Raw genomic sequence first — 27,358 nt, 5'->3', positions numbered from 1 at the left:
GAGTTGTACTTGTACGGATTTTTTTTTTGGTACGCGTACAATGAGGTGCGGAAATATATCGGATGATTAAATGATAGATGTTCATATTCGTCGAGTGTGCATGTGCGTTAAACAAATTGAAAAACATATATAATTATAAGTACAAGAAGGCGGAAAACGAAGAAACCTGCGATCACCGATAAATGAACGGTCGTCGACACAAAAAGCCTATCCAGGAATTTGATTTGCCGACAGACATAGTCACAGTTTGCCTTTTTTAGCAATTATTTATAGTTATAAATTAATAACATTTTCTCTTTAACCTATCGTTTATTTGCAGTTTTTTGGGTGTTATATACTTTTACCGATTGTGATCGTTATCATCCTGATTTCTCGTAGTTTTAAGAAATTTAACTGCAACGCATTCATATAGTATATTTGTTTTTTCATTAAATTTACTTTAAATTATTTAAATACGTTTCAATACAATGAAACATATTGTAATTGTGGATATATGCGATCTGAACTAATGTATAAATCGTTACGCGCGCTTATCGCCGTGCAGTACGTACCCAAATACAAGCATATCCATTACCATTGGAATAAACGTTCTTTAAATTCTACAACAGTAGTATGCCGTAACTACTTTGCTGTACACATCGTAAAAAAAGTTACGGAACACCACCCCTGAGATTTGAGTGCTTATATTAAAGAGGCGCCCGAATCTAGCAAAAATAGTACTTGCAGAGGTAAGGGGGCGTTTGAAAATTACCGTTCGTTGCCTAGATCGATTGTTCCAAAAATATACGGAAAATTGAATAGGTTTGATAGAAAACAACAGAATACAAAAGAGTATCAGATCTGCAACCGGTAAAAATTTATTTGTTATTTCGGAGCGAACGATCCAAGTGATGATCGGCAATTTTCGAACACACCCTAAATAACTATCCTATATATTCGTATGATACACAACATACAACTTGACAATTAAAACAAAAGGAGAAAATAATTGGTACGTTTAAGTAGAGGGTGGGATGCCTAACCGGTCCCTTCCGATACACAATGTGCTATTCATACATCAATACCGATATGGTCAGAGGACTGTCCGGGCCGAGCTGGCTAGAGATAGACCAGGTCTGGCTCAAATACAATTGACGGTATAAAGTATTTAGCAGATGTCAATAGGTACTTAAAAATTTTTATCGATTTATTTCCATTCGGGATTCAGGGGGTTCGTGACTCTCCGAACTTAACCGCGCGGGAGATTTGGGAGTTGGGAGATGAGCGAAGGAGGTAAAATAAGAACCCCATTAATCTACGGTAGGTAATTTTTAATACTACATTCACGATAATTGGTATGAGATTTGACTTGATCGCAATGATCGCTGACTTTGATGATATCATTGATAAAAAATATACATATATATATTATTTGTACATACACATGTACATGCAAATGAAAAATCAATACCTGAATAGGAGACAATAAATAGTATGATGAACTCACATTTATACTTTTTTGTATTCCAACGTAATATCTAAGTACCTGAAAAATTAGTAAGTATATCTTCTTAAATTAGCTTAACAAAAAACACACATTATTAATAAAATTTATATAGCACACATTGCAGCAAAACAAAACAACAAAATAAACTTTATTGTAGGTGGCAGCACCAGCCACCCTCGGCTCCGTCGACCGGATAGGTCCCATCAGCGTGCCGCGCTGATTACGCGGGGGGTAAGTAAGTACCGCGAGGACAAAAAAAAAAGAAAAGTCTCGCTAAGCCTTTTCTGTTGTCTCTCGCGTGCATAAGTATATACGTGTATTAAACTCTATCCATCATCTATCTCTAAACTCAACCCGAAGGGAGGAGAGGAAGAGAGATAGAGAGAAAAAGCGGAGCACACGCACGAGAGAGTCACGAGAGGATAGTTAAGCAAAAGATAAAAAGAGAGAGGCCCCGTCCCGTCGTTCCGTTCTCTCTCTACTAAGTAGCTCTAGAGAGAGAGTCGTCTCTGGCTGGTCTGGGCGGTGTGGTGGTGTGTAGTGAAAAATGGCCGGCGTCAGCGATTACTTCGGCATTGGGAGTACCGTGGCATGCAGAACCTGTTATGACAAGGAGATCGAGGGCGAGGTGCTGGCGTTCGATCAGCAGACGAAGATGCTGATCTTGAGTATCCTTTTGTTAACTCATGCCGTGCTGTCGTTCACGCGCTGCTGACATATACTTAACGCACAGCCGCAGCTGCGAGATACTTTCTCGCCTTGCACTCTTCACACACGTATCGCCTTATCAATCTATAACATCCTGACCGTCAACTACCCTCCGGTACCTCGTCATCTCCGTTGTCCAAGTGTTGAACAATTGATTTGCGCTGAATCCAAGTTTCTATTCGGAACGTCTGTTTTGCTCTGCTCTGTTGCTCTGAAACCTGTATGTGATGCTTATCAGAGGCTGCATTCGCGTGTCGTCTGATACCAGGCATTGTATACGCGGTTTTACACAATGGGTACAGTCTTTCGGATAAAGTGTAAATCAATTGTAAATACAATACAACATTGTGTTGTTGTCCCTTTGATTTACTTTCAAAAGTTCCCTATGTCCATAACTCTTTGCTTATATTATACACAGAAACGTGCTTGTACACACATCCTGACATTACCACGTTGATGCTTTTGTTGCAATTTTTTTGTTCCTTTTAATTTTGATCAAGTCCAATTTTTCAGTTGCTGTGCATTGGATGACCTTTATTTATTATCCAATGATTCATTGTTGATGATATACTGTAATTTCCTTAACTAGATTGTTCATAGAATGTCCTTCCTCGTGCGGTAGGGAATCATTAAACGATGTACACATAGTGAACCTATCACTAGTGTCGGATGTACAGGTGAAGAAGGAAGTCAATCCCACAACCAATGAACCACCACAGAGTCTCAACCTGCAGAGGCTAAATACGAGAGTGCGTAATCAAATTGAGGAGAAAAAGAGGATGGTAAAGGCTCTGCAGGCCGGAGTGTCGCCAGAGGGACAGAAATTATTCATAGCAATTTCCAAAACCATAAATGAGATCACCTGGAATGGTCCTAATATAGTTGTCTGGGACAAAGTGACGATTATACCACCTTACAAAGTTGAAAACGTACAGGGGAATTCAGATGATAAAGCATTTACTCACATAAAGAAAGTGGTAAGAATTTTATTTTAGCACATTACTCACTTTATTCAAAAAGTCTAATAGTCACCAGTAGTGACTCATTTCCTGTCTCTATGTTATTCAGAGATTTTTGTTATAAAGTAGATTTGAAAGAATAAATATTATATGTTACTTTGATGACTAGCTCCATTAAAATATTGCATCATGCCGTTAAAACACGCATCATTATCTTAATCGTAATCCTTTAAATTTTATTATAATTATAATGATTTATCATTAAAGTTATCTCTCTTACCTTAATAATCATCTATTATTCTTAGTTAAAGACGTTTTATTATTCTTTGCTTTGATTTTATGTAACGAAATCACTTGTTTATTTGTGTGATACCTAATGTATTACAAATGTGTTTTTTAATATTATTATTATTATTTTCTTTTTAGGTTGAAAAACATATGAGAGATACAGCAGCTGCAGAATCGCAGCAGAAAGACCAACCATCACAATCACATCAGCAAATACAGAAAGGCAACAGCACGCAATAGAAAATGAACAATTTACCGTAGAAAAGAAAGCCGACAAACTTTTTGCGGTGTTAATTATATTCACGGAAGTATGAGGGAAAAAAAGGGAAATTATCTAAAGAAAAAAAATAAGGCAAAAGGTTTACTCAAAAAATCAAGAATGGAACATCGGTGTATAACGAGCCTATGGATATAAATATCGTGATTAATCCTTCCTTGCATTTTGATCACATAGATGATTCAAGTATGGAACATCGTTTTCAACGAACTGAAACGGTTATCAGGACACATCGTTATGCAATAATAAAAAAAAACTCAATGTTTGAAAGATGATTTTTATCTCAAACTATTGAGAGCTTGACTCTGATTAAAACTTAGATCTATTAAGAGAAAAAATGGTTCTCGACAAGTCGGCGATGTACGATCATGCGTGTACAAGTGCTACAGCAGGCGTGTTTGCTAGTTTTAGTTGTACATTGTTACGGAAAAAAATGCGTATAGTAGTTGTTTAAAAAAAAAGATCACTCGAGCATTCAGGTAACTAAAAAAAATGAAAGCAGGAATGGATGGAACTATGAAAGAAAGAAATAGTGAGAACGAGAGAAAGCCAGTGAGGGAGAAAAGCGTCTACCTGAATTACTTTCAGCTATGCTTCACGTTGGAGCCTCGTTGAAAAAGCTTTGTTTACCAAATTCGATATAAGAAAAAATAAATAAAAAAATGAAGATTATAATTGAATAGACAAAAGAACTTGTAAAGAAGATCGATTGATTGGACTTTACCACGCCTATGTACGGGCACGAGGTACATTTGTTAGAAGAAACTTTAATCTCATCAATAAATCGTTTTCGCGAAAATCAATTCCTACTAGGCAGAACACGTATTTTTCATTTCGGCCTATAGCGAAAACATCACTTTCAACAATTCGTTTTGTACCAATCCAAGATTGAGGCAGAAGGAAAATTAATACCAACTAACGTCATATTTACTGGATAAAGCAAATGCACCCCGTGCCTTCTTATAAACTTTGGATGCCTGTAAAAAAATAGCATGAAAGAATTATGTTGTGAGAAAGATTAGGAAAAAAAAAAAAAAGAAAGAAACAACTACATTAAAAAAAAACACAGAATAAATGTAATATAAATTCCATAAACCTCGATCAAACCTTTTATTTACTGCTTTATTTATTCATTTACAGAACCTTCATACTCTTAATTAAAAGATTATTACATTTTTATTTTTTATTGTAAATGAAGCAATTATGTTCATGACAAATTAATAAATCAATCATCTATTACAATTACACTTTTGACGAAGAACCAAATAAAATCTAAGAAATGAAGGAAAAGAGACAATTTACGCTCGCACGATGTTCGTCAAATCGTGTGTAACTTGAGCAATACGGGCCACAGCCTTGAATTTTATGGCTGCCCGCTGCTTTTCCATACGTTTTTTCCACTGAAATGAAATGAAATCATAGCATTTAAGAACATTCTAAAACGAGACTGTGTTTAAGCATATTTCGGAAAATTGTTGAATTATTATTTTTTTTTATTCATTTCCAGTAGAGCTTGAAAAATAATCTTTATAATCTAGTTTTTTTGTAATTATTTCAAGTGGATGCATTACATTCAACGTGTATAATAGACTACTTAGTGTTAGTAGTCTAGTACACCTATACTCTATAGTCTATACTGTGCAGTGAATCGATAGTATCAAGATTGACACACAATCGATATGCAAATTCACGTTCGATTTGATTTGATTTTTGTTGTTAAACTATCCCAAAACTTCAAGATTTTTTAAGATATGATCTGTGAACCACGTTAACTTTGTGATTGAAGAATAATTAAATCAGTACGTACCATAAATTTCGAAACATTTAACAAAAATCATGTACTCGATGCTAAATCGATTGTGAAGATAAATAGATAAAAAAATTATCTTAAACTAATAATATGGAAAAGTCGTGATTTTCTTACGTTTTCTGCAGCTTTTATCCATTTTGTGGAATCAATAATGATTGTATTTAACTTTTAAAATAATTTTTATTCTTCGCAATACCAAAAATAATTAAGAAAAATTAAAAAGTAGAGTTAGATGATGTCATCTGCAGATAAAGTATCGAATATCGAAACGCCTTCTGTCGCCCTACCTATAGTGTATGCTACTATGCTGCGAGTTTTCGCAGACGGCACATCGGCTCCGTAACTATTTGATAAAAATAATGTGAAAGACAATTAGTGTTGTCCAGTGAACTTTAAAAATTAGTGCAGTGATAACTAGAGACTGATAAACTTGACGAAATGCATGGAAACTTGGTTAATCCAGCTTTTTACCCAAAAATGAAAAGTTAACCTCAGTAAAGATCAGTACAACCACTTGTTTACCAACATTTCCATAAAAAGTATGCAATTTTGATAGATAATTAATTTTTAATACGATTTAAGTATTCATTAAGACTTGCATGCAACTTATAAAAATAGCCATTTTGAGAAACAATTTAAAAACAATGTTTGTTTTGAATGAAGTAATACAACAATGTGGTCACAAACCTCTTGATCCCGGGAAGGTAAATTTGCCAAGTATTCTTTCATGTCTGGTTTTTCGATATCTGCTATAGCTAGTACTGACACACAACCATCAACAGTTCCTAAGACTATTCCTTTGCCATCGTACGTGCTGTCGATTGCACTTAATTCCGCCTGTACCCTGTAGTTTGCTATCATTTCACAATCTGACGATCTGTTTACATTCAAAGCTTAGTTAATCTTGTTAATTTAGGTAATTGAATATCAATCTTGATTATGTACCTAAATACCCGGATGGTTTTTCTACCACTGTGATAGTAAAGAACATATTCGTCTGTTCTATTGAACACAGAAAGAATAGTAAATACTCCCTCTGCAACTTTTGGAATAAATGTTTTAACTGTTGTACCTTTTTTCAATTCAATAAGTTCCAAGCCTCCCCTTAAAGTTAAGAAAAATGATATGTATCAGCTATATTTTTAACCAGTCGGTATTTATCTGAAAATATTTTAAACCTGCTGGGAGCATAAAGAGTGTATTTTCCATCCTTGCTAATGTTTCCACTCCACTTTGGAATGGACCTGATAATTTTTTTTTTATGGATATCTAAAATAGTGCCCTTGTCAGTGCCAATAATACCAACCCACTGGGCTTTGTTTGGCATTGGAACAATGGATATTATATCCTTGAAAATAAAATTATTCAATTAGCATGTGTATTGTAAAATTGCTTTGGCATACCACTTACTTTGAATCCCGGTAACTTGATGGGTATTTTACTGATATTAACGCCAGTTTTGGCATTATACACCATAATCCAGTCTCTGTTACTTTTTTCTGCTCCTGGTATCACAATGTACGATCCATCAAAAGTGATTACGACCTTTCTAAATGGTGTGCCAGTGTTACTTCTTACAGGGTATTCGAAAATAAATAGTATTGTTCCATCTGATTCATTTTCAAATCGATAAATTAAAACAAGCGTTAGTTAAAAAAACTTGTTTCTCATCAAACCTTACAACAACTCATTATTTAAAAGTACCTGGTATGCTTCTTAAAGTAAAAGTAGCTATAGTTTTTAACGATTCAACTCCGGGGGGATTATTTTCTCTAGAAATTGTAGCAAATTTGGTATCTTCATCTACTAGTAGTAGTTGTTTAACATCTGCTTGTTCTTCTTTAAATAACACTTGCTCAGTAATACGATTCCAAATCAAAACATTTCCCGATTCAGTTGATATAATGTACCTTAAAAGTAAAAAATTAAATTAGTCCATCAAACAGTTATTTTTTAGTTATTGTTTAAAACAGTTGATGTACGAATAATTACTTTCCGTCACGAGTAATACTGGCATGTGTCACAATAGCTCCCAGCGGACTGTCAGCTAATTTCGAAATCAATTTGCCACACTGCAAATCCCACACTCCAACGCAACCCCTAGTCACCGTTACTGCAAGATTGCAGTCTTCTGCTAAACTGTACAAAATTAAATGGTTTATTTTCTTTAAGAATCATGCACTTGTAATTTTTTTTTTTTAATTAAACATTGCAACAAGCTACCACAAAGAGTCTATTTGCAACTCGTGTCTATCGATTACGTGAACTTGCTCAAAGATGTTATTTATGTTCCACACTTTGACGCTTCTGTCGATACTTGACGTTATAACGCTATTCCAATTACCAACAATGAGAGCCTCTAACTGTATGATTCGTGCAAAATGAGCATCCAATACCTTAACCAATTCAGAAGTTGTCAAACTCCAAACGTACAAATTTTTTCTGTTCAAATGAAATACATCCATTATTTTTCTTTCCCAATCTCCAATAAGGCGTTTCAGATGTTTTACCTCACACCAGCAACTGCGTAGTCCTTAGTGCCACTGATCATTATTGAATTGGAACACATCATTCTCGTGTGAATGTTTCTCACTCCGTTGGGAAGCATAAGGACAATAGCATCGGTATTTTCCTCCAGGAACCAAACTATAAATCCATTTCCCGTAGTTGCGAGCAGTGTTTTATTTTCCTTGTCGAGTTTCAATTGCAACACGTATTCAACCTGGTCGTTATGTGCCCTAGGCATGTCTCTTACTCTCGTCCAGCAAGTTGACGTGTCCTCAAGGGAGTACATCGTCACTTGGTAGTTATTTTCCATTGTACAGGCAAACAAGGTCTTTCTATCTTTGGTCATAACCATGGCACTTTGCGAAAAATCAAATGTTATTTACTGTTGCGTGATTTTTAAAACGAAAGGTTTCAATAAAAGCCCCTTACCTGTGAAACAAAAATGGATCCAAATACACATTGTTTCGATAAGTACGAAGCAACATTTTAGGATTGTCCAGGTTCCCGGACCAAAAATTGATCCTATAATCATCCAATGTACTATATTCCAGCTCTGAAATAACCATTCAGGGCAATAGAAATGCTTCTAACCGGGTATTCACATTAGCAACAAAAAATCGTTGTACCCACCTAGAATCGACCACTCGCTCGGATCCTCGGGACTCGTGTGGTTACCGATCAAATTGCCCCTTAAGTCGAACCTACACCAGCCGCTCTTACCGTATATGAACGCGAACTGATTCATCAAGTAGACCCCGCGCACCGGCTCCTCGTTTGGCAACGGGTTGTCGATGATCACAAACTCACTCGTCAAAGTATTCAACACCACGGACTGAAACACGCAGTGGAGGTCACACATTTTTCCCAACCATCTCCCACTAGTTCTCAAAACTGTTTACCTGATTATTATTCGTGTAAGCGGCCGCGTATCTGTTGTCCGGGCTCAGAACCAACTGCTGCATTATCCCCTCGATCCCTGGATTCACGTCTTTCGTCATGTCGCTCGTGCTCAAGTCCCAGGTGATGAATTTATTCGATATTGAAACGACGTAGCGATAATCCGACGTCAAACAGAAGCCAAACACAGCAAACTGATGTCCTTCCAGGGAATACTGAGTACAATAGTTTCATTAAATTGAAAGTTTCTGAAAAACAACAACAACAATAATAAGTAAGTGTACCTTTAACGGTCCACCGGGAGTGTGGAGACAATGGTAAACCGGCAACAGAGCACAGTCCTTGGCACCGTCGTCGTCGCAAGCTCTAAGGAGCATCCGGACGTTGGCGTTGTTGCCGATTTCCGGGAGCAGTCGTCCGATGAGCTGCGGTGCCAGCATATCTGGATGGTTGCCCAGAATGGCACCACCCAGGCGCAACGCGTCAGCGACCAGCATCAATTCCCTGGACCAAAGAAGTAGTGTTTTTTTTTCATCAACTGCTCGGAAAACTTGTCAAAAGTGAACGTATATATGTACCTCACGAGGTTTTGGTCTTCGATGTTGAGGCAGGCATCCTCGAAATCGGACAGAACCGCTTGCAAGGGACACGAGCTGAGCTTGGCGTGCAGCCACTCGTAGTTGAAGAGCACATTGGCAAACAGATCCTTGAACCGGTGAGCCCGGACCAGGTGGAAGGGCAACTCGCCAAACTGTCGGAATCCAATTACAACATGACTCGTGGTCTACTACGTAAAAGGAATATCTTATATACTTTTTCATGTCCGGTCATGTATACCTTTCTGAGATTGTATCTTGATAATTTTCCCTCCTTGGAGTAAAACGCCAGAGGCTGCTCCGGGACCTTCCTGTCGGCCACACCCTCTTTGTCCTGAAGATTGAACCTACGAGCCATCGTTTGAAAAAAAAATGTAATCCTTGCTTATGACGTATCAGTTACACGTCGTGAAAAGAAACAATTACCGATGCCTCTGTATCTCGGTGAACTTGAAAGGCTTGGGTTTGCCACCGCCCCATATACCCAGGTAATAGTCAGCTATCATCGAGTGGAAGTACGTAGCGAGATTCATGTTTTTGAAGTACCTCTCCCTCGCGGCGTCCCTGAATTGCCTGTGGTACCAGTTCATGACGCTCACCCCGTCTGCCTCGCGCTCGCTCAGGTAGTTGGGCAGATCGTTCCTGATGCGCGTCCACAGTAGAGGTGGTATCCTCCTAACTGGTGGCAAGTGGTACTGGTAGACGTCGTCGAGGACCTTGTCGTCCAGGGATATGAGGTCCTCGAGCTCCGACTCGGACAGCCCGGACTTGGCCGCCGTTATGTAAGCTAGCGCGTGAAACACGAGGATCTTCCCGTGTTGCTTCTCGATCCGCTCGAACAGCATCATTATACTGTCCATGACGGTGTTGGCCAGGTGGGTGTCGGCTGGCTTGGTGTAGCTGCGCCAACGGCAGATCTCGGCAAACACGAGTTTCACGAATATCGGCAGCGAGCACTTGGATATCGCGTTGGCGACCAGCCGCCACTGGTAGTTGTTCAAATCCCGATGGGCCGTCTTCATCCACATGCTGCGGTTAATGATCGGCATGTACAATTTCGTTTCACCCAAAACAAGGAAACATAAGTGATCGCCAAGTACCGAATAACATCCATGGCCAAATCCTCGCCGAGGGCCGTGACCTCGATGAAGCTATCGTCGGTGTCGATTATCCGTCGAAGGAGGTGATAATCCCTGGATATAACGGGATTCGATTCCTCGGCGGCGCACGAGAGTATCATCTTTGTGTTGGCGGGCAATCGGGTGGGCAGCCAAGACAATTTGTTGCCCTGGACGCCCGTCAATTGGTCGACGCTGTCGAGAAACAGGAGGATCGGCTGCTCGACCGTGGCGAGGGTCAACAGGTGCTTAAAGTGCGCAGTCAATGGCACCAGATCGTCCGGTATCTCATCAAAGGGCAGCATGTAGTTGTAGGAGATCTACCCAAAAGATGAAGAACGATACAAGTATTGGGGTACCAGTTTTTTTTTTTTTTTTTTCTTCTTTGGACAAACGGGGTGGACAGACCTGCTGGCATATCGAGATCAGGGTGGGTGTGAGGGCGCTGCTGTCGGGCGTCGTGCCTAGAAACCGTATGATGTTTATCGGCCTCTTTCCCGCCAGCCAGACGGTCGATAGTCCCGCGCTCTTAGCCAGAAGCGACGTCTTGCCGCAGCCGCCCTCACCGTACAACACGAGCGGCTTGTCGCTCTCCCCCAGCATGTAATGCTCGATTTTTACCAAGCTTTGCTCGCGACCGTAAAAAACCTTGAAAACAATCGTTCGTCACTCCCGTAAAGAAAAAGTACCCACAATGACGAGCCCTATAATTATATTCTCACCCTGACGGAATTGTTGCAGGCGTGCAGGTGCTGGAGTATTTCCGTGATGATTTGTCCCTGGGCGGAACTGTCCTCCTTCTTCATCGCTCTGTCCACCAGCTTGATGATGTTGCGGTAAAAGTGCGTTATGAAGTGCTGCAAGTACTCGCTGTGCGTCTCCGGGTCCAGGCCCTCTCGGCCGATCCATTCGATCGTGTACCTATATTACACATGTTACACCGATTGGCAAAAAAAACGATCAAAGTATCATCACTATACGTCATTATGCGCAACGGCAGTGGTCATAATATATAATTATACTTTTGTAAATTCGTGCTCTCGATTTTGTTCGGCACCCTGACGTCCCGTAGATCGGCCAGCAGCTTCGAGGCTTCGCTGTCCAAGCTACGGTTGATTATGTCCAAGTAGAGATTCGCTTTTCTCAGGTTTTGCAGGTTTATGTTGTTTATGTAGCGCAGGTACGCCAGACAGTGGTTCTTCGTGTTTTTCACGTTCAACAATCCATTTATGACTTCTCGCTCGGTTACTTTGTTCGAGAGGGATGAAACAAACAAACAAACGAACGCAACGAGTGTTCACGCAAATCATCAATCTGGGCAACCGTACACGGTGTCATATACCCACCGGACATGAAGTAGTTGTGCATGGTGTCCTTGTCGAATTTCCCGTTGTTGAACAGGGACTGCGCGCCCTTGCGGAACATCTTTTGCATCTTCACCATGGTCTCCCACCAAATCGCCTGGTCCTCCTGTTGCAGTTTCGGTATTCTCTGATGGTAGAACGAATATACAAGAATCGTTTATGTATCGGTATAGGCACACGGAGGAGGTGCGAAATAATATTGGCACGGTGATGGGTGTTTACTTTGTTGTTGAAGTTTTTCAGGATCGAAGAAATCGGTTGTAGTATGCTCGTAGGGGGCACGGCGTTGCTGTCCTTCTTGTACCAAGTGTCAAGAACGCCGACGTCCGTGCCCTGGCTGTCCAACTCGTTCCTCAACATTTCGAGCTCGGAGCTGAGCACGTAGGTGGGAATTGGCCGGTAGCCATACTTTTGGCCTAGGAAAACCTGTAGCGATCGTTAGTTACGTCTTTGCACGTGGCAACGACCTATCATTGATCAATAATAAGAAAGGGGAACGGGGGAGGAGGGAAAAAAATATACATATGTACCACGAAATTCGGTCCCATGGACAATCGCTGGCAATTTTCGATCTCGCGCATGCAGAGTTCGGTCGTCATGTGATCGTCCGTCGCTTCGTCTCGAACTCCCCATCGCATGTCCACGACCTGAACAAGAATGGGTCGAAACAAAGTCTTTATGTATATATAAAAGTGCACTGCTACAGCAGTTAAAACATAATAAGATGCCATCATCGGGTTTCTCGGGGAAAACTTGGACTACTTATCTGCCGATAAAAGCTTTGGGCCACTCTTATATATTACAAGGTATAGGTATACCCCGTGCACCGCCATCAGGGGAAACTAAAGCGAAGATAGGAGCTTTGTTTGCGTGTCTGAATTGCTTCCACAACTTTGGGACAAATCAATTTAGCTTTCAAGGTCGAGTGTGACCTACAGGCTCAAAGGTTAAAACGCGACTTGCACCACTGTGCGTAACTTTAAACGCAAATTGAACGTTTTTTTACATTGATTAATTTATTTATTTATTTTTTTTTTCAATATCCTTTTTTTTTATAGGATTTCAAAAAGAATTCGTGACGTGCTCTTTGAAAATTTAAAATTAAACCAGTTGTTTGTCTGTACTGATGCTTTTGGAATATATTTCACCATGTTATACATAATGATACGTATGAATTTCTGCATTGATGGAAAACATTCTAATCGAGGATCGCTTTTGAGTGAATAATTGACTTGAATGTGCAATCGTAAAACATATAACTATGGTACTAATGGGTATAACAAATTGGTGAGTGTCAAGTTGCTTGATCGTCCAAATACCTGAAACTCCAGGCCGTGTTTTTCGCGACAGTAGTCCTTAAGTTTCGGATAACACTGGGCCATCAGAGTGTTTCGCTCCATCGACGTATCTGTAATGGCAAAAAAAACATACATACCAAGATGAACAATTTGAAAGAAAAAAAAAAAAAAACTATCAATCAGGTTTTACCGGTAAAAGTCGAGCTGGTGAAAATCCGCACGATCTTCGAGCTGACCGGTGGCAAGGATTTCAGCGAGCCCGCGAAAATCGAGTCGATCGTCTTTTCGTCCATCGTAGATGAAAAAAACGACGCAATGCGGTTTCACGCGCGCACTGCGATCCTGTTCCCTGCGATGCCGCGTCTCGAGACTTCCGCCTCGCACTGCATCCAAATGTCGGCCGGGAGGGCGTGAATCGCTACCTCGGCTGGATATTACAATTTTTAACGCCATCCCCCCCCTACACACGCCCACCCTCCCGTGTAACTACCTTAGCGCCTGGCAATTCCGTCGAGTTAAATCCTCATTCGTGGGATCACCGCATTTTTCCTCCCCCCAAACTCTCCCCCTTCGTTTCCCCTTTTGCACGCTTGAGGTTTTTGTCCAGGAGCTAAGTGTGGTTTTTCGTTCCCTTTTGGTTTTTTTTTTTTCTTTTTTCTCCAACAATTTTGCGTCCGAAAATCAGCCACTGCAATGGGAAAACAAAAATTTCTGGTCTATTCAAATACTTGGCGTTGCTAGGGCTTGTTTACACCTCCACCTACCTGCGGGGAAAAAAAAAGAAAAGATAGAGAGTGAGGCATCGATTAATGTTAGTCAGGAGTTCCGCTCGGTCGGGATTATGTAGGCCACAGTAGTATTTGGTACTTTTTTTCTTTTTTTTTTTCACTATCGAGACTCTACTTGTGTAAAGATTCAAATGGCCAAGGATGGATGGATTAATGTTTCTTTTCCAACATCCTTCTTTTGCAGAATTTTAATGGACACCGCGAGCTGAGCTGTGCTCTGTAGGAAAAGAACAACAGCAAAAAAAAAGGAGAAAGGAAAAAAAGGCAGCTATCAAAATGGCACCGCCGACAGATCCGGTGACGCAGATGAATACCTACCGGTCGTACGTGACTATGCTAGCCGATCCTAACGCAAAGGACGAGTCAAAGTTGAAGGCAGCTCAGGAGATGTCGGAGAATTTCGAGGTCGTAATACGTTCAAAACGCCACCTCAACTCGTCCGATCGTGTATTTACTTTAAACCCCTTTGAACTTCCGATTGCAGGTCATAATATGCTCGCCCCAGTACCCAAACTTTTTGGATCATTTGATGAAAAATTTCCTCAAGATACTCCAAGAGGGAGAGCCGCACTTCATATCGGAGTACAGCATACAGCAGATGCGCAAACTCATCCTGGAGATGATTCACAGGCTACCGACCAACGACTTCCTCAGAACGTACGTCAAGCAGATACTCAGCCTCATGCTCAAACTCCTGGAAATCGAAAACGAGGAGAACATCATCGTTTGCTTGAGGATCATCATTGAGCTCCACAAGCAGTACAGGCCCACCTTCAATCCCGAGGCACGTGTATTCTTTGTTACTCTTGTACCGATTGTTCACACATATGGTTGTTGAATATCATTGAAATTTACTTTTGTTTTCGCCTTCCTCTTTAGATCCAGCACTTTTTGCAATTCGTGAAATTGATATACAGCGAGTTGCCGAAAAATTTACCGAAAATTTTCGAGCCTCGGCCGCCTATCCGTGTCAAAGATTTCAATGAAATAAACCTCAATCAGGAAGCTTGGCTGAAGGAAACTTTCACCATAACTCCCATCCAGAGCGAGAAGAAGGCTCCCGATGGCTCTGTACAAACCGTAAGTAAAATAAAAAAAAATAAAAAATAGGGGATTTCCCTCGTGACACCCTAATGATACACAACGCCACTTCACATTGCAGTACAATCTCATTCCAAGAGCAGTGCTGTCGCTTAAAGTGCTGCAAGAGTTGCCCATAATCGTGGTCCTGATGTACCAGATCTACAAACAAAACGTGCACCAGGAGGTCTCGGACTTTATTCCACTGATCATGACAACGATAACGTTGCAGCCAAGTCCTCAGCAACGCGCGGCGCCGGGCTTCAACAAGGAAGTCTTTGTCGACTTTATGGGCGCTCAAATAAAGACCACCTCGTTCCTGGCCTACATCATACGCATCTTTCAAGACGTTGTCGCTCAGCACAGCACCATGATGGTCAAGGGTATGCTAGGATTACTGTCTCTCTGCCCACCCGAGGTGGCGAACCTGAGAAAAGAGTTGTTGATAGCCGCGCGGCACATCCTCGCCACGGATTTCAGGATGAAATTTGTGCCTCACATTGAACGACTCTTTGACGAGGAGGTACTGCTCGGTCATGGGTGGACGACTTACGAAAATCTCAGGCCGCTCGCTTACTCGACTCTCGCCGATTTGGTTCACCATGTAAGGCAATCCCTACCTTTGGCTGATCTTGCTAGAGCCGTACAAGTATTCAGGTAGCTTGTGTTTCTTTTTTTCTTTTTTTTTTAGTTCATCCCTAACTCTTACCCCATTAACTTTTTTTATCTAATTACAGTAAAAACGTACACGACCAGAACCTACCGACAGCCATCCAGACCATGTCCTGTAAGTTGCTGCTGAATCTGGTCGATTGCATCAGACAACGCTCGGAAGCCGAAGGCAGTAACCAGGGTAGAGAGCTACTTATGAGGATACTCGAGGCGTTTGTGCTGAAATTCAAAACAATCACGAAACTACAGTTACCCGTTTTGATGGCCAAGGCGAAACAACTGCAAACGCCCAACGTGGATGCAAAGTCCACTTCGCAAGAGGACATCAAAGATATAAAACCCAGTCTCGCAGAACTTCAGCAGCAAGAGGAAAAAGAGTCCAAGTCGAAATTCGGTTTTCCCTCTCAGCAGCCGGTGCCGAATCAGCACTGCAACGTCGTCGACAGTCGTAGTCTCGTGAAAACCCTCGTTTGCGGTGTCAAGACCATCACTTGGGGTTGCGCCAATTGCAAAGCGTCCGACATGACGCCGCAGATGAAACAATTTCAACCCAAAGAAACGTTGGTTTTCATACGTCTCGTTAAATGGGCTCTGCAGGCCTTGGACATTTACACAATAGGACCACAGGCTATCGGGGCGCTCGTACAACCAGGCAGACCGACTCAGCCGCAAACGGTCAGAAGTAAGGAGGAAAAAGAAGTGCTGGAACACTTTAGCGGGGTCTTTTCCCTGATGAACCCTCAAACCTTCCAGGAGATATTTTCGACGACCATCGAGTACATGGTCGAGCGTATCTTCAAGAATCCGGCTCTGCAGATAATCGGCAACTCCTTTTTGGCCAATCCAACGACCTCGCCAATCTTCGCCACCGTACTCGTGGAATACCTGCTGGAACGGATCGATGAGATGGGCTCGTGCGTCGAGCGGAGCAACCTCTACCTGCGACTGTTCAAACTTGTCTTTGGCAGCGTATCGCTATTTCCTGCCGAGAACGAGCACATGCTACGACCACATTTGCACCAGATCGTCAACAGATCCATGGAATTAGCCATGTCCGCCAAGGAACCCTACAATTACTTTTTGCTGTTACGGGCCCTCTTCCGCTCCATCGGTGGTGGCTCCCATGATCTTCTCTACCAAGAATTCCTGCCACTACTACCCAACTTGCTCGAGGGACTCAACAGGCTACAGTCCGGGCTGCACAAGCAACACATGAAAGACTTGTTCGTCGAGTTGTGCTTGACCGTGCCCGTTCGCCTGAGTTCCCTGTTACCGTATCTGCCCATGCTGATGGACCCGCTAGTTTCGGCTCTCAATGGAAGCCACACCCTCGTGAGCCAAGGGCTGCGTACGCTCGAGCTTTGCGTCGACAATCTTCAACCTGACTTCCTCTACGAGCACATTCAACCGGTCAGAGCAGACTTGATGCAGGCATTGTGGAGAACCCTGCGCAATCCCACGGAGCAGGTGGCTCACGTGGCTTTTAGAGTCCTCGGCAAGTTTGGTGGAGGGAACCGAAAGATGATGATTGAGCCGCAAAAACTCGAGTACAACGATCGAGAGACAAACTCACCGGCCGTCGTCGCGTACTTCCAGGAGCCGATGCAGGCCATCGATTTCTTCACCGAGAAGGTCATCGACACGGCCCTCATGGCCCTCAAATCTAACACTACCGATACATTTTATCGCAAACAGTGCTGGGAGGCGGTTCATTGTTACTTGGCTGCCTCTATGAAACTGGACGACGAACGCGCGACTCTATACAAGTTCTTTATGCACCCGTCGTTCAAGGACGGAAAGATCCTGAACGCTGGAGGGCATTACAAGTGCCCGGACACGGTCGCGCGCAACGTCCAGCAGACAGCGCTCACCGGCTTGTTCGTCGCGGCCGCGCACAAAGATCTGCGCCAAACGGTGCTCGGGCCGATGTTCAGCATCGTCCGGCACTACACGATGGTCGCGATCGCCCAGCAAGCCGGACCCTTCTGCCTGGCCAACACGCCAAACAAACTTCAGGGCCTGGATCCCCTGGTGCTCGTCGACGCCCTGGCTACGATAATCGGCCACGAGGACAAGGACTTGTGCAAACCAGGCAACATGGCTCTCGTGCTGATACTCGAGACCGCAACGAGCATCCTAGGCTCAAAGGAGCGAGCCTGCCAGCTGCCGCTCATGGAGTATCTCGCCGACCGGATGTGCTCCCTCTGTTACGAGCGCGCCTGGTACGCGAAGCTCGGCGGCTGTATGGCTATCAAATTTTTGTTCGAGCGCATGGCCACCAAGTGGGTGCTCAATCATTTGTTTATCTTCCTGCGAGCCCTCATTTTCGTCATGATGGACCTGACTGGCGAGGTGTCGAATGGTGCCATCGACATGGCCAAAGCGAATCTCGAGAAGATGCTACGGGTGTGCGTCGAGCCCGGGCCACAGGAGGCCAACGCCGAGTTGCTGGAGGCGCAGAACAAGGCGCTCTACGACGTGACGCACGAGCTGGTTAGACAGGTCACCTCGCCGCACACCATTGTCAGGGAGCAGTCTATGGCGTCGCTGCAACTGCTCGCCGAGATACAAAACAAGAGCGTGACCGAAGTCATGGAGCCGCACAAGGACGTTCTCGCGGACATGATACCACCCAAGAAGCACTTGCTGAGGCATCAGCCGGCTAACGCCCAGATTGGCCTGATGGACGGTAATACCTTCTGCACCACTCTAAATCCTCGACTCTTCACGATCGATCTCAAGACCGTGGAGCACAAGGTGTTCTTCGAAGAACTGCAGACTCTTAACGAAGCCGAGGACGTGAATCTTCATCGACTTCCCTGTTACAAGTCCGTGCCGAATCTCGTCCCGCTGCGCAAGTCCGCACTGCGAGCGCTGGCTGCCTGCCACTACATACCTGAAAAGCGTCAAAAGATATTCGAAGTGTTGTACGCCTCGCTCGAGAAGCCCAACACCGAGCTACAGGAGACCGCCTTCGAGTGCATGCAGAAATTCATAGCTGGCTTCCAGATCGAGATGGAATCCGTGCACGCGATCATGCGGCCCATGCTGCTCACGCTTGGTGACCATCGCAACTTGAGCCTCAATTGCGTCAAGAGGCTGTCTTATTTGACTCAGCTATTCCCGAGTACCTTTAGTATAACGCTCTGCGAGCAGCTGTTGCAGCATCTGAAGAAACTACTCGAGAATCTGATACAGGCGCACAAGGGAGTGTCGAGGAACGGTGAGAACGAGCAAAAGATTGCCACGATCATCGAAATTTTCCATCAAATACCAGCCGCGACGCCAAAGTTCATCGAGGTTCTCTGTCGACTTGTCCTTCAAGCTGAGAAAGCATTGCTGATCGAGGCTTCCAGTCCGTTCCGGATGCCGCTCATGAAGTTCTTGCTGAGATATCCCACGGACACCCTGACTCTGTTCTTAAACGACAACAACATCAAGGACCAGCAGTGGAGCCGATACCTCGAGTTCCTTATCAAACACAAGGAAGGCAAGCCGTTCCGTGACATGCTTTGCAAGAGCTCGCTGCGTCTCGTCTCGATGCTGCTCGTCCACTCGCAAATCAATTCGACTCTCACACCGGAGGAAAAAAGCGAGTTGCAACATCAGGCCATTCGCATAGTGTCGGTGCTGATTAAATTCGACGAGCAATGGTTGTCGACCCAATTGCAGCTCGTCGCGGCTCTCAAGCAAATTTGGTGCAACGACGATTACCACGCATTACACAAGAAAGTCGAAAACATTGATTTCTGCCACTGGAAGGAGCCTAAGCTCATAGTCAAGATATTGTTGCACTATTTCTGCCACCATCCAAACGATATAGATCTGTTGTTCCAACTGCTGAGAGCCACTTGTGGCAGATACGTTCCGGATTTCCAGTTCCTCAAGGATTTTCTGGAAAACACCGTTGCCCAAGAGTACACAGTCGAATGGAAGAGGAGTGCCTTTTTCAGGTTCGTTCATACTTAAGAAACGTTTAGTTTTTTTCTCTATTTTGAACTTTCGTAGGAACGATTGAATAAACTTTTTAATTTTTTAGATTTGTCGAACACTTTCCAACAAACATGTCACCGGAGCTCAAAGCAAAGATCGTACAGCTGATCATAATACCTTGTTTCTCTGTGAGCTTTGAAAAGGGCGAGGACATCAAACTCGTGGGCAGCGCGCCTGTACCCTACCAAGACAGCCCCGACAACATCATATCCGTCTTCATCAACAAGATCATAGACCCGGACAGTATCCTGACATCAGTCGACTGTGTCCGTATCGCTTTGTTACAACTCTCCTGTCTGCTAGTGGAATTGGCACCTCAGTACATTCACGATGGAACAAACAAACGTCAAGGCAATAAACTGCGAAGACTCATGACGTTTGCGTGGCCGTGCCTGTTGAGCAAGAACTGTGTCGATCCCGTAACGCGATACCACGGCCATCTTCTACTCAGTCACGTCATCGCCAAATTTGCTATCCACAAAAAAATAGTCTTGCAAGTGAGTTCGATTGAGCACCTTAGCTAAATCAAAATTCATTCCGTATGTGTTTGATCTGTGCTAATACATGACATTAACTTCCTTTTTTCCCAGGTTTTTCACAGTTTGCTTAAAGCTCACGCACTTGAGGCACGCTCCGTCGTCCGACAGGCTTTGGAAATCATTACACCAGCGATGCCAGTGCGCATGGAAGATGGCTACAAAATGCTGACACACTGGACGAAAAAGATCATTGTTGAAGAGGGACACTCCATGCAACAGTTGTTCCACATCCTTCAGCTAGTCGTCAAGCATTACAAAGTTTACTACCCCGTGCGGCATCACCTCGTCCAACATATGGTCAACTCCATCCAGCGTCTAGGTTTCAGTCCCACGGCTTCCATCGAGCACCGTAAATTGGCCGTAGAATTGGCCGAGGTCATCATCAAGTGGGAGTTTCAGCGCATCAAGGACGAAGGAGACAGCACTGATGGTGGACCGGAACCAAAGCGCCTCGCCGTGCAATCGAGCATCGGGCAATCTCCCGTCGCCTCGACCGCAGCTTCACCAAGTGGTGTAGCGACGAAATTGGAGCTGGGCATTGGCAAGCCGATAGAGCGGATGCACGCTGACGCCGTTCTCAACTTCCTTCTTCGCTTGGCTTGCCAGGTCAACGATGCCATTGGGGCTACTACGGGTAACCAGGGCGAACAGCTGTCCCGGCGCTGCGTTTATCTGCTGAAAATGGCCCTCAAGCCCGATATGTGGCCGCAATCGTGCGATCTCAAGCTAGGTTGGCTCGACAAAGTGTTCTGCAGCGTTGAGACGCCCACGCCTAATTTCGGCAACATATGCACAGCTCTGGAGCTCGTTACGTTTTTGCTGGGTGTCATGAAAAAGGAACAGGTACTGGCAAGCTTCAAACCCCTGCAGCGAGGCTTGAGCGCTTGTATCGCAAGCTCCAATTCCAAAGTCGTAAGGTTGGTACACCTTGTTTGACGTTTACCCGATTATTTTTTGAACGAAAACTATTTACGCATTTTTGTTGTATTTTAGATTGACGCACGCGCTGCTGTCCCGTCTCATGACAATCTTCCCCACTGAACCATCCGCCGGACCAAACGTAGCATCGTCCACGATTGCATCAAAGTACGAGGAGTTGGATAGTTTGTACGCGGCAGTAGGAAAGTTTATCATCGATGGGCTCACTACGTATGAAAAGAACGCAGCGGCACAGGTCAGCTCGCTTTTCGGCACGCTCATGATGCTGAAGGCCGCGTGCACCAATAATCCAGGATACGTCGACCGCATGATCGCGTCTTTCATGCGTGTGCTACATCGCATGGCCAAGGATCACTTGAGCCCGACTCAAGCCGAAAATAACCAGGTGGCCAGCGAATTGCTGATTGCGGCGCTCGATCTCGTTAAAAACCGCGTTGTCATCATGAGTGTAGAAATGCGCAGGTCCTTCATGTCAAACATTCTCGTGAATTTGATAGAAAAGACGCAAGATATTCGGGTGATGAAGGCCATTGTCAAGATACTCGAGGAGTGGATGAAGAACAAAACTCCCGCAGTAGTTAATCAGTTCAATCAGAGCAATCAAGCGAGTCAAACTAACGCGATCGGTCAACCCGGTCAGGCGAGTCCGGCCGGTCAGGTCAGTCAGGCGCCGAGTTTACGCGAAAAAAGCTTACTACTGACTAAACTCATGAACTACGTCGAGAAACGATTCCCCGACGATCTTGAGCTCAACGCCCAGTTTCTTGAACTTGTCAATTTCGTGTACAGAGACGAGTCACTCAAGAGCTCAGAGCTATATTCCAAGCTCGAGCCCGCTTTCCTCAGTGGCTTGCGTTGCGTACAGCCCCACATTCGCGCAAAGTTCTTCGAAGTCTTTGACGATTCAATGCGCCGCAAACTCTACGATCGTCTTCTCTACATCGTATGCAGCCAAGCTTGGCACGAGATGGGTCCTCACTACTGGATAAAACAATGCATCGAGCTGCTCCTCGTCACCGCCAATTCCACCAGCCAAGTGCAACTGTCGAATCAAGAGCTACTCATGCCCAGTATCAATTCGCTCATCAACATGGTAGAAGGCGACGAGTACAAAAACTACCTCGAGTACTCCCTGATCAAGGAAGAGCCAATGGAGCTGCTTGACCTCGACGATGTCAAGGATGCTATAATGGACGTGGACGGGTCAGCTGGTATGAAGATGGAGGTGGACGCGCCGATCGTTACCGAGGAGACTGGTCCTGGTAAGCAGGCTACTTTTGCTCAGCTGATCGCCAATCAAGCTGAGTTTCTCGAGCAGTGCAAACAAATACGTACGAAACAGCTGCTCAACGCCTCGGCTCAGCTGTGCCACATGGACACCGGTCTCGCCGAACGGGTCTGGCTGGACCTGTTTCCCCAGTTGTGGGGCATCTTGGACGAGATCCAGCAGAACGCTCTGATAAAGGAGACCGCCTCTTTCGTCAGCAGTGGCACCCACGTCATTCAAAAGGACTGTCACCCAAGCGCCCTGGCGACTTTCCTCGAGGCCCTGTCCCACTGCTCCGTCACAGTGCCAATCAAGCCGGCTGTCATGAAGTACCTCGGCAAGTCACACAATCTCTGGCACCGTATGACACTGAGTCTCGAGCAGCAGGCCTTCGACAGCGGGGCTATAGGTAACAACGGCTACTCCGGTAGCAAGCCGAAACGTGACATCGACTGCTACGACTTTGAACCTGACACTAATCCTCACATAGAGATTCTCGACTCCCTCACCGATCTCTACAAGCTTCTCTGCGAGGAGGATATGTGGTGCGGTCTTTGGCAAAAGCACGCCGTTTACAAGGAATCCGTTCAAGCCATGGCACTGGAGCAGCAAGGCTTCTTCGAGCAAGCGCAGAACGCCTACGACCTGGCCATGACCAAGTTTAGACAGGAATTCGTAGCCACGCCCGCACCCGTTAAGATGCAGCGCGAAGTACTGCTCTGGGAGAAACGCTGGATCAAGTGTGCCAAGGAGCTCAACCAGTGGGATGTACTACTCGAGTACGGTAGCAAGAGAATGGAACGAAACCATTTTCTGATTCTCGAGAGCTCTTGGAGGATACCAAACTGGTCGGTCATGAAGGAGGCGCTTGCAACCGTGGAACAAAACTGTCCCAAGGAGATGATGTGGAAAGTTAATATGTACAGAGGTTTTCTCGCCATTTGCCACAGCGAGGATCAGCACCTTAGTGCTGTTGAGCGATACGTTGAACTAGGTATGCTAAAATTTTCATGAAAACCTGGATTAAAAAATAATTTTTCGACTGTTTTTTGTTGCAGCATCGAACATGTGCATGCGTGAGTGGCGCCGCTTGCCGCATATTGTCAGTCACATCCACTTGCCCCTACTTCAAGCAGCCCAGCAAATAATGGAACTGCAAGAAGCAATGCAAATCCATCAAGGCTTGTTGCACGGTAGGAGCTCGTCAATACACGACATGAAAGCAATTGTAAAAACGTGGCGAAATCGTCTTCCTGTTGTTGCTGACGATCTCAGTCACTGGTCTGACATTTTTACGTGGCGACAGCACCACTACACATTTATCTCCAATCACTACGAGCACCAGCAGGATCAAGCCTCGAACCATTCAATGCTTGGAGTTCACGCTTCCGCACAGGCGATCATACACTTTGGAAAAATAGCCCGCAAGCACAACCTTACCGGAGTCTGTTTGGATTCCCTGTCGCGTATCTACACGATACCGAGCGTACCAATAGTCGACTGTTTCCAAAAAATTCGTCAGCAGGTCAAGTGCTACGTGCAGATGACGGCTTCGGGCAAAAATGAGTTGCAAGAGGGCCTTGAGGTCATAGAGTCCACGAATCTCAAATATTTTACCAAAGAGATGACGGCAGAATTCTACGCATTGAAAGGTATGCTGCTGGCGCAACTCGGACGATCGGACGAAGCGAACAAGGCGTTCTCCGCGGCGACTCAGCTTCACGATACGTTGGTCAAAGCTTGGGCTCTGTGGGGTGATTACCTCGAGACGGTCTTTACGAATGATCCACGAAACATGACTGCCGGAGAGTCGGCCATCATTTGCTTTTTGCACTCGTGCAGGCACCAAAACGAGGGCAAGGCGAGGAAATACCTGGCGAAAGTGCTCTGGCTGCTTTCCTACGACAACGATTCGGGAAAATTACTCGAGACACTTGAAAAATACATGGCTGGGGTTCCACCCTTGCAGTGGCTACCTTGGATACCGCAGCTTCTCGCTTGTCTCGTAAGATTCGAGAAAACGTCTGTGCTGAATATGCTCAGCCAAGTTGGCCGAGCTTTCCCGCAAGCAGTCTACTTTTCCATAAGGACGCTGTATCTTACGTTAAAGATCGAACAGAGGGAAAGATTCAACAATCGAAGTTCCGAATTTGGTAAATCATCATTTTTGTTTTTCCTCCAACTGTATTTTTATTTTTCCGAAATCTTCATTCGATTTGATCATTCAATCAGCCCGAGATCAAGATGCAACGAGTGGAGATAGAGGTGGTCAGCAGCAGCAACAACAACAGCAAGGACAATCTGCCAATCTCGCACATCAAGCTGAAGTCAAAGCGAAAGCAACAGTGCCCATGTGGATGTGTTCTAAAATTATGCATCTGCAACGCGAAATTCATCCGACTATTTTGTCAAGCCTCGAAGGTATTGTTGACCAGGTAAGAAATTTTTTTTTTTTTATTTCATTATAGTGTGCAGCTTTTTACTTTTTTTTCTCAAATGATTTTTTTTTTTTTTTTTTTTTTCAAATAGCTTGTATGGTTCCGTGAAACGTGGTACGAAGAAGTCCTTAGACAGTTACGACAAGGTTTGGCAAAGTGTTATGCGATAGCTTTCGAAAATCGGGGTGCAGTCAGTGAGGCTACAATAACACCGCATACACTTAATTTTGTAAAAAAACTCGTCTCAACGTTCGGTAAATATTAACTAACATTTGTTCAAGTCATTTCTTACTTTGACGAAAAATGGACGAATTTTTTTTTTTTACAGAAAATATTTCGTCTTCTCAAAATATTATAATTAACAATTTCGCATCTGCTGGCAATGAATCGTTGGCCAGAAGAGCTCAAGCTACAGTTCAGGATCCAGACTTTCAGAAAATGAAGAGTCAGTTTGTGAACGATTTTGATTTCAGTACGCCAGGCGCACGTCTTTTGCACAATTTAATCAGTAAATTCAAAAAGTGGATCAAAATTCTCGAAGGAAAAACGAAACAGTTGCCAAAGTAAAATTTTGTTATGTGTCCATATTAGGCCTATACATTTACTTGAAAATCAAACGTCAATTGTCTTTTTAGATCCTTCCTTATCGAAGAAAAATGTCGTTTCCTCAGCAATTTCAGTTTAAAGACAGCCGAAGTCGAATTATTTGGCGAGTTCCTTATACCAAAAGCAAGTATCTTTTTTTTCCACACTAAACTCTCTGGATGTTTTGTAACGGAAGTTTAACGATTCATTAATCTTTTACAGCTTTCCCACTATTACGTAAAAATAGCGCGATTCATGCCACGAGCTGAAGTCATTCAACGTCACAATGCAGCTGCCCGACGTCTTCGTATCCGAGGCCACAATGGCCGTCTCTATCCGTACTTGGTAGTTAACGATGCCGGTCTTGGCGATGCAAAACGCGAAGAACGCGCGCTTCAAGTGTTCCGCTTCCTTAACCACTACCTCACCAAACAAAAGGAAACGTCGCGTCGCTTCTTGCACTTTACTGTTCCACGAGTTGTAGGCGTTTCACCTCAGATGCGCCTCGTCGAAGATAATCCAGCTTCGGTTTCGCTACTCGATATCTACAAACAAGGTTGTGCTAAGCTTGGCTTCGAGCATGACTCTCCCATAGCCAGGTACTATGAGAAATTAGCCGCGGTACAGGCCAAGGGCAATCAAGCTAGTCATCAGGTATTAAGAGAAATCCTCAAGGAGGTGCAGTCGAGCATGGTTCCTAAGACCATGCTCAAGGACTGGGCTGTCAAGACATATCCTACAGCTACCGATTATTGGACTTTCAGGAAGATGGTGAGATGTGTTTCCTTGTTATGCGTTTTCTTAATATTATATTAATGACGATATCTTTATAATCTCATCAAATTAAATAATAATAATTTTGTTTAGTTTACTTTGCAATTGTCATTGATCTGTTTTGCCGAATATGCATTGCACTTAACGAGACTGAACCCAGATATGATGTATATACACCAAGACTCGGGCCTTATCAATGTAGCGTACTTTAAGTTTGATGTTGACGACACGACCGGAGAATTAGATGCCAACCGGCCGGTACCTTTCAGACTGACTCCAAATGTCTTGGAGTTCATAACTAGCACAGGTAATGAGTTATCATTATCTTTATGATGTAGAACCATCAATTTACGTGTATTTATTATAGGACTTTGCGGGCCACTGACGGCAAGTGCTATTGCAACGGCACGCTGTCTGGTACAACCGAATTACAAGATCGGCACGATTCTCCGTGCAATACTGCGCGATGACATTACTCTAGATCGCAGCAAGCGTCAGGAGGATTCAAACGTACCGGGTGGTGCGTGCGATCTTAAAGGTGAAACGGCAATAACGATGGTGTCGCGTGCTGCCAACGCAATCATGTCGAGGCTGAATTCTCTCGCGCACTTTGATGGCACCGACAGCAAAGTCAGCACGCTCGTCACCGCTGCCAGCAGCTTCGACAATCTATGTCGCATGGATCCCTCCTGGCACCCATGGTTGTAATATGTTTTTCCACAATCCTGTATCGAGCTGCTTCTTGATCAAAAGATTTATTTTTCTGGCGAGATAATATTAGTTTTTACGCTGTTCTTTTAATACCCGTAATGTATAAATTAGGATAAAATTAGAAATTTAATCATGACGCAATCGTTACGTGTACAATTGTTGTAATAACAAAACAAGAGGATGAACATATGAAAGGCAATTGATTTGTAAATAGTTGACTGAGTACAAACGGCGAAAATGATTTTTTTTTTTTTTTTTTTTTT

The 27,358-nt window shown here is 44.0% G+C and overlaps 3 protein-coding genes across 3 annotated transcripts; 2 read left to right on the top strand and 1 right to left on the bottom strand.

Annotated features, from left to right (window-relative positions):
* Window positions 1-1,727: 1,727 nt before the first annotated feature.
* On the top strand, window positions 1,728-4,824 carry LOC106641000 (protein LSM12). Its single transcript, XM_014355199.2, has 3 exons — window positions 1,728-2,154; window positions 2,795-3,171; window positions 3,580-4,824. Exons 1-3 carry the CDS (start codon window positions 2,034-2,036, stop codon window positions 3,679-3,681), a joined length of 600 nt encoding a protein of 199 aa, XP_014210685.2. The 5' UTR covers window positions 1,728-2,033; the 3' UTR covers window positions 3,682-4,824.
* LOC106640963 (NACHT and WD repeat domain-containing protein 2) lies at window positions 4,820-13,602 on the bottom strand. Its single transcript, XM_014355149.2, has 25 exons — window positions 13,500-13,602; window positions 13,331-13,419; window positions 12,542-12,658; window positions 12,234-12,437; window positions 11,994-12,138; window positions 11,670-11,895; window positions 11,370-11,568; window positions 11,056-11,295; window positions 10,630-10,967; window positions 9,956-10,558; window positions 9,771-9,876; window positions 9,512-9,684; window positions 9,218-9,437; window positions 8,936-9,148; window positions 8,667-8,868; window positions 8,466-8,589; window positions 8,039-8,392; window positions 7,752-7,970; window positions 7,521-7,667; window positions 7,233-7,438; window positions 6,939-7,138; window positions 6,707-6,876; window positions 6,474-6,632; window positions 6,216-6,405; window positions 4,820-5,118 (listed from the first exon to the last, which is right to left on the bottom strand). Exons 1-25 carry the CDS (start codon window positions 13,600-13,602, stop codon window positions 5,017-5,019), a joined length of 5,049 nt encoding a protein of 1,682 aa, XP_014210635.2. The 3' UTR covers window positions 4,820-5,016.
* Nipped-A (Transcription-associated protein Nipped-A) lies at window positions 5,886-27,358 on the top strand. The gene is made up of 17 exons (XM_089592731.1): window positions 5,886-6,067; window positions 14,282-14,502; window positions 14,582-14,881; window positions 14,977-15,177; window positions 15,260-15,834; window positions 15,915-19,802; window positions 19,889-20,339; window positions 20,433-21,298; window positions 21,375-23,581; window positions 23,646-24,740; window positions 24,820-25,022; window positions 25,117-25,279; window positions 25,354-25,588; window positions 25,661-25,754; window positions 25,833-26,381; window positions 26,478-26,691; window positions 26,752-27,358. The coding sequence occupies exons 2-17, from the start codon at window positions 14,374-14,376 to the stop codon at window positions 27,090-27,092; spliced, it is 11,511 nt and encodes a 3,836-aa protein (XP_089448857.1). The 5' UTR covers window positions 5,886-6,067; window positions 14,282-14,373; the 3' UTR covers window positions 27,093-27,358.

Source organism: Copidosoma floridanum, unplaced genomic scaffold (genome assembly GCF_036245765.1).
Source record: "Copidosoma floridanum isolate Cflo_tuat_1 unplaced genomic scaffold, Cflo_Japanese_pri ptg000019l, whole genome shotgun sequence".
Taxonomy (NCBI): domain Eukaryota; kingdom Metazoa; phylum Arthropoda; class Insecta; order Hymenoptera; family Encyrtidae; genus Copidosoma; species Copidosoma floridanum.
This window is presented reverse-complemented; position numbering and strand designations above follow the sequence as displayed.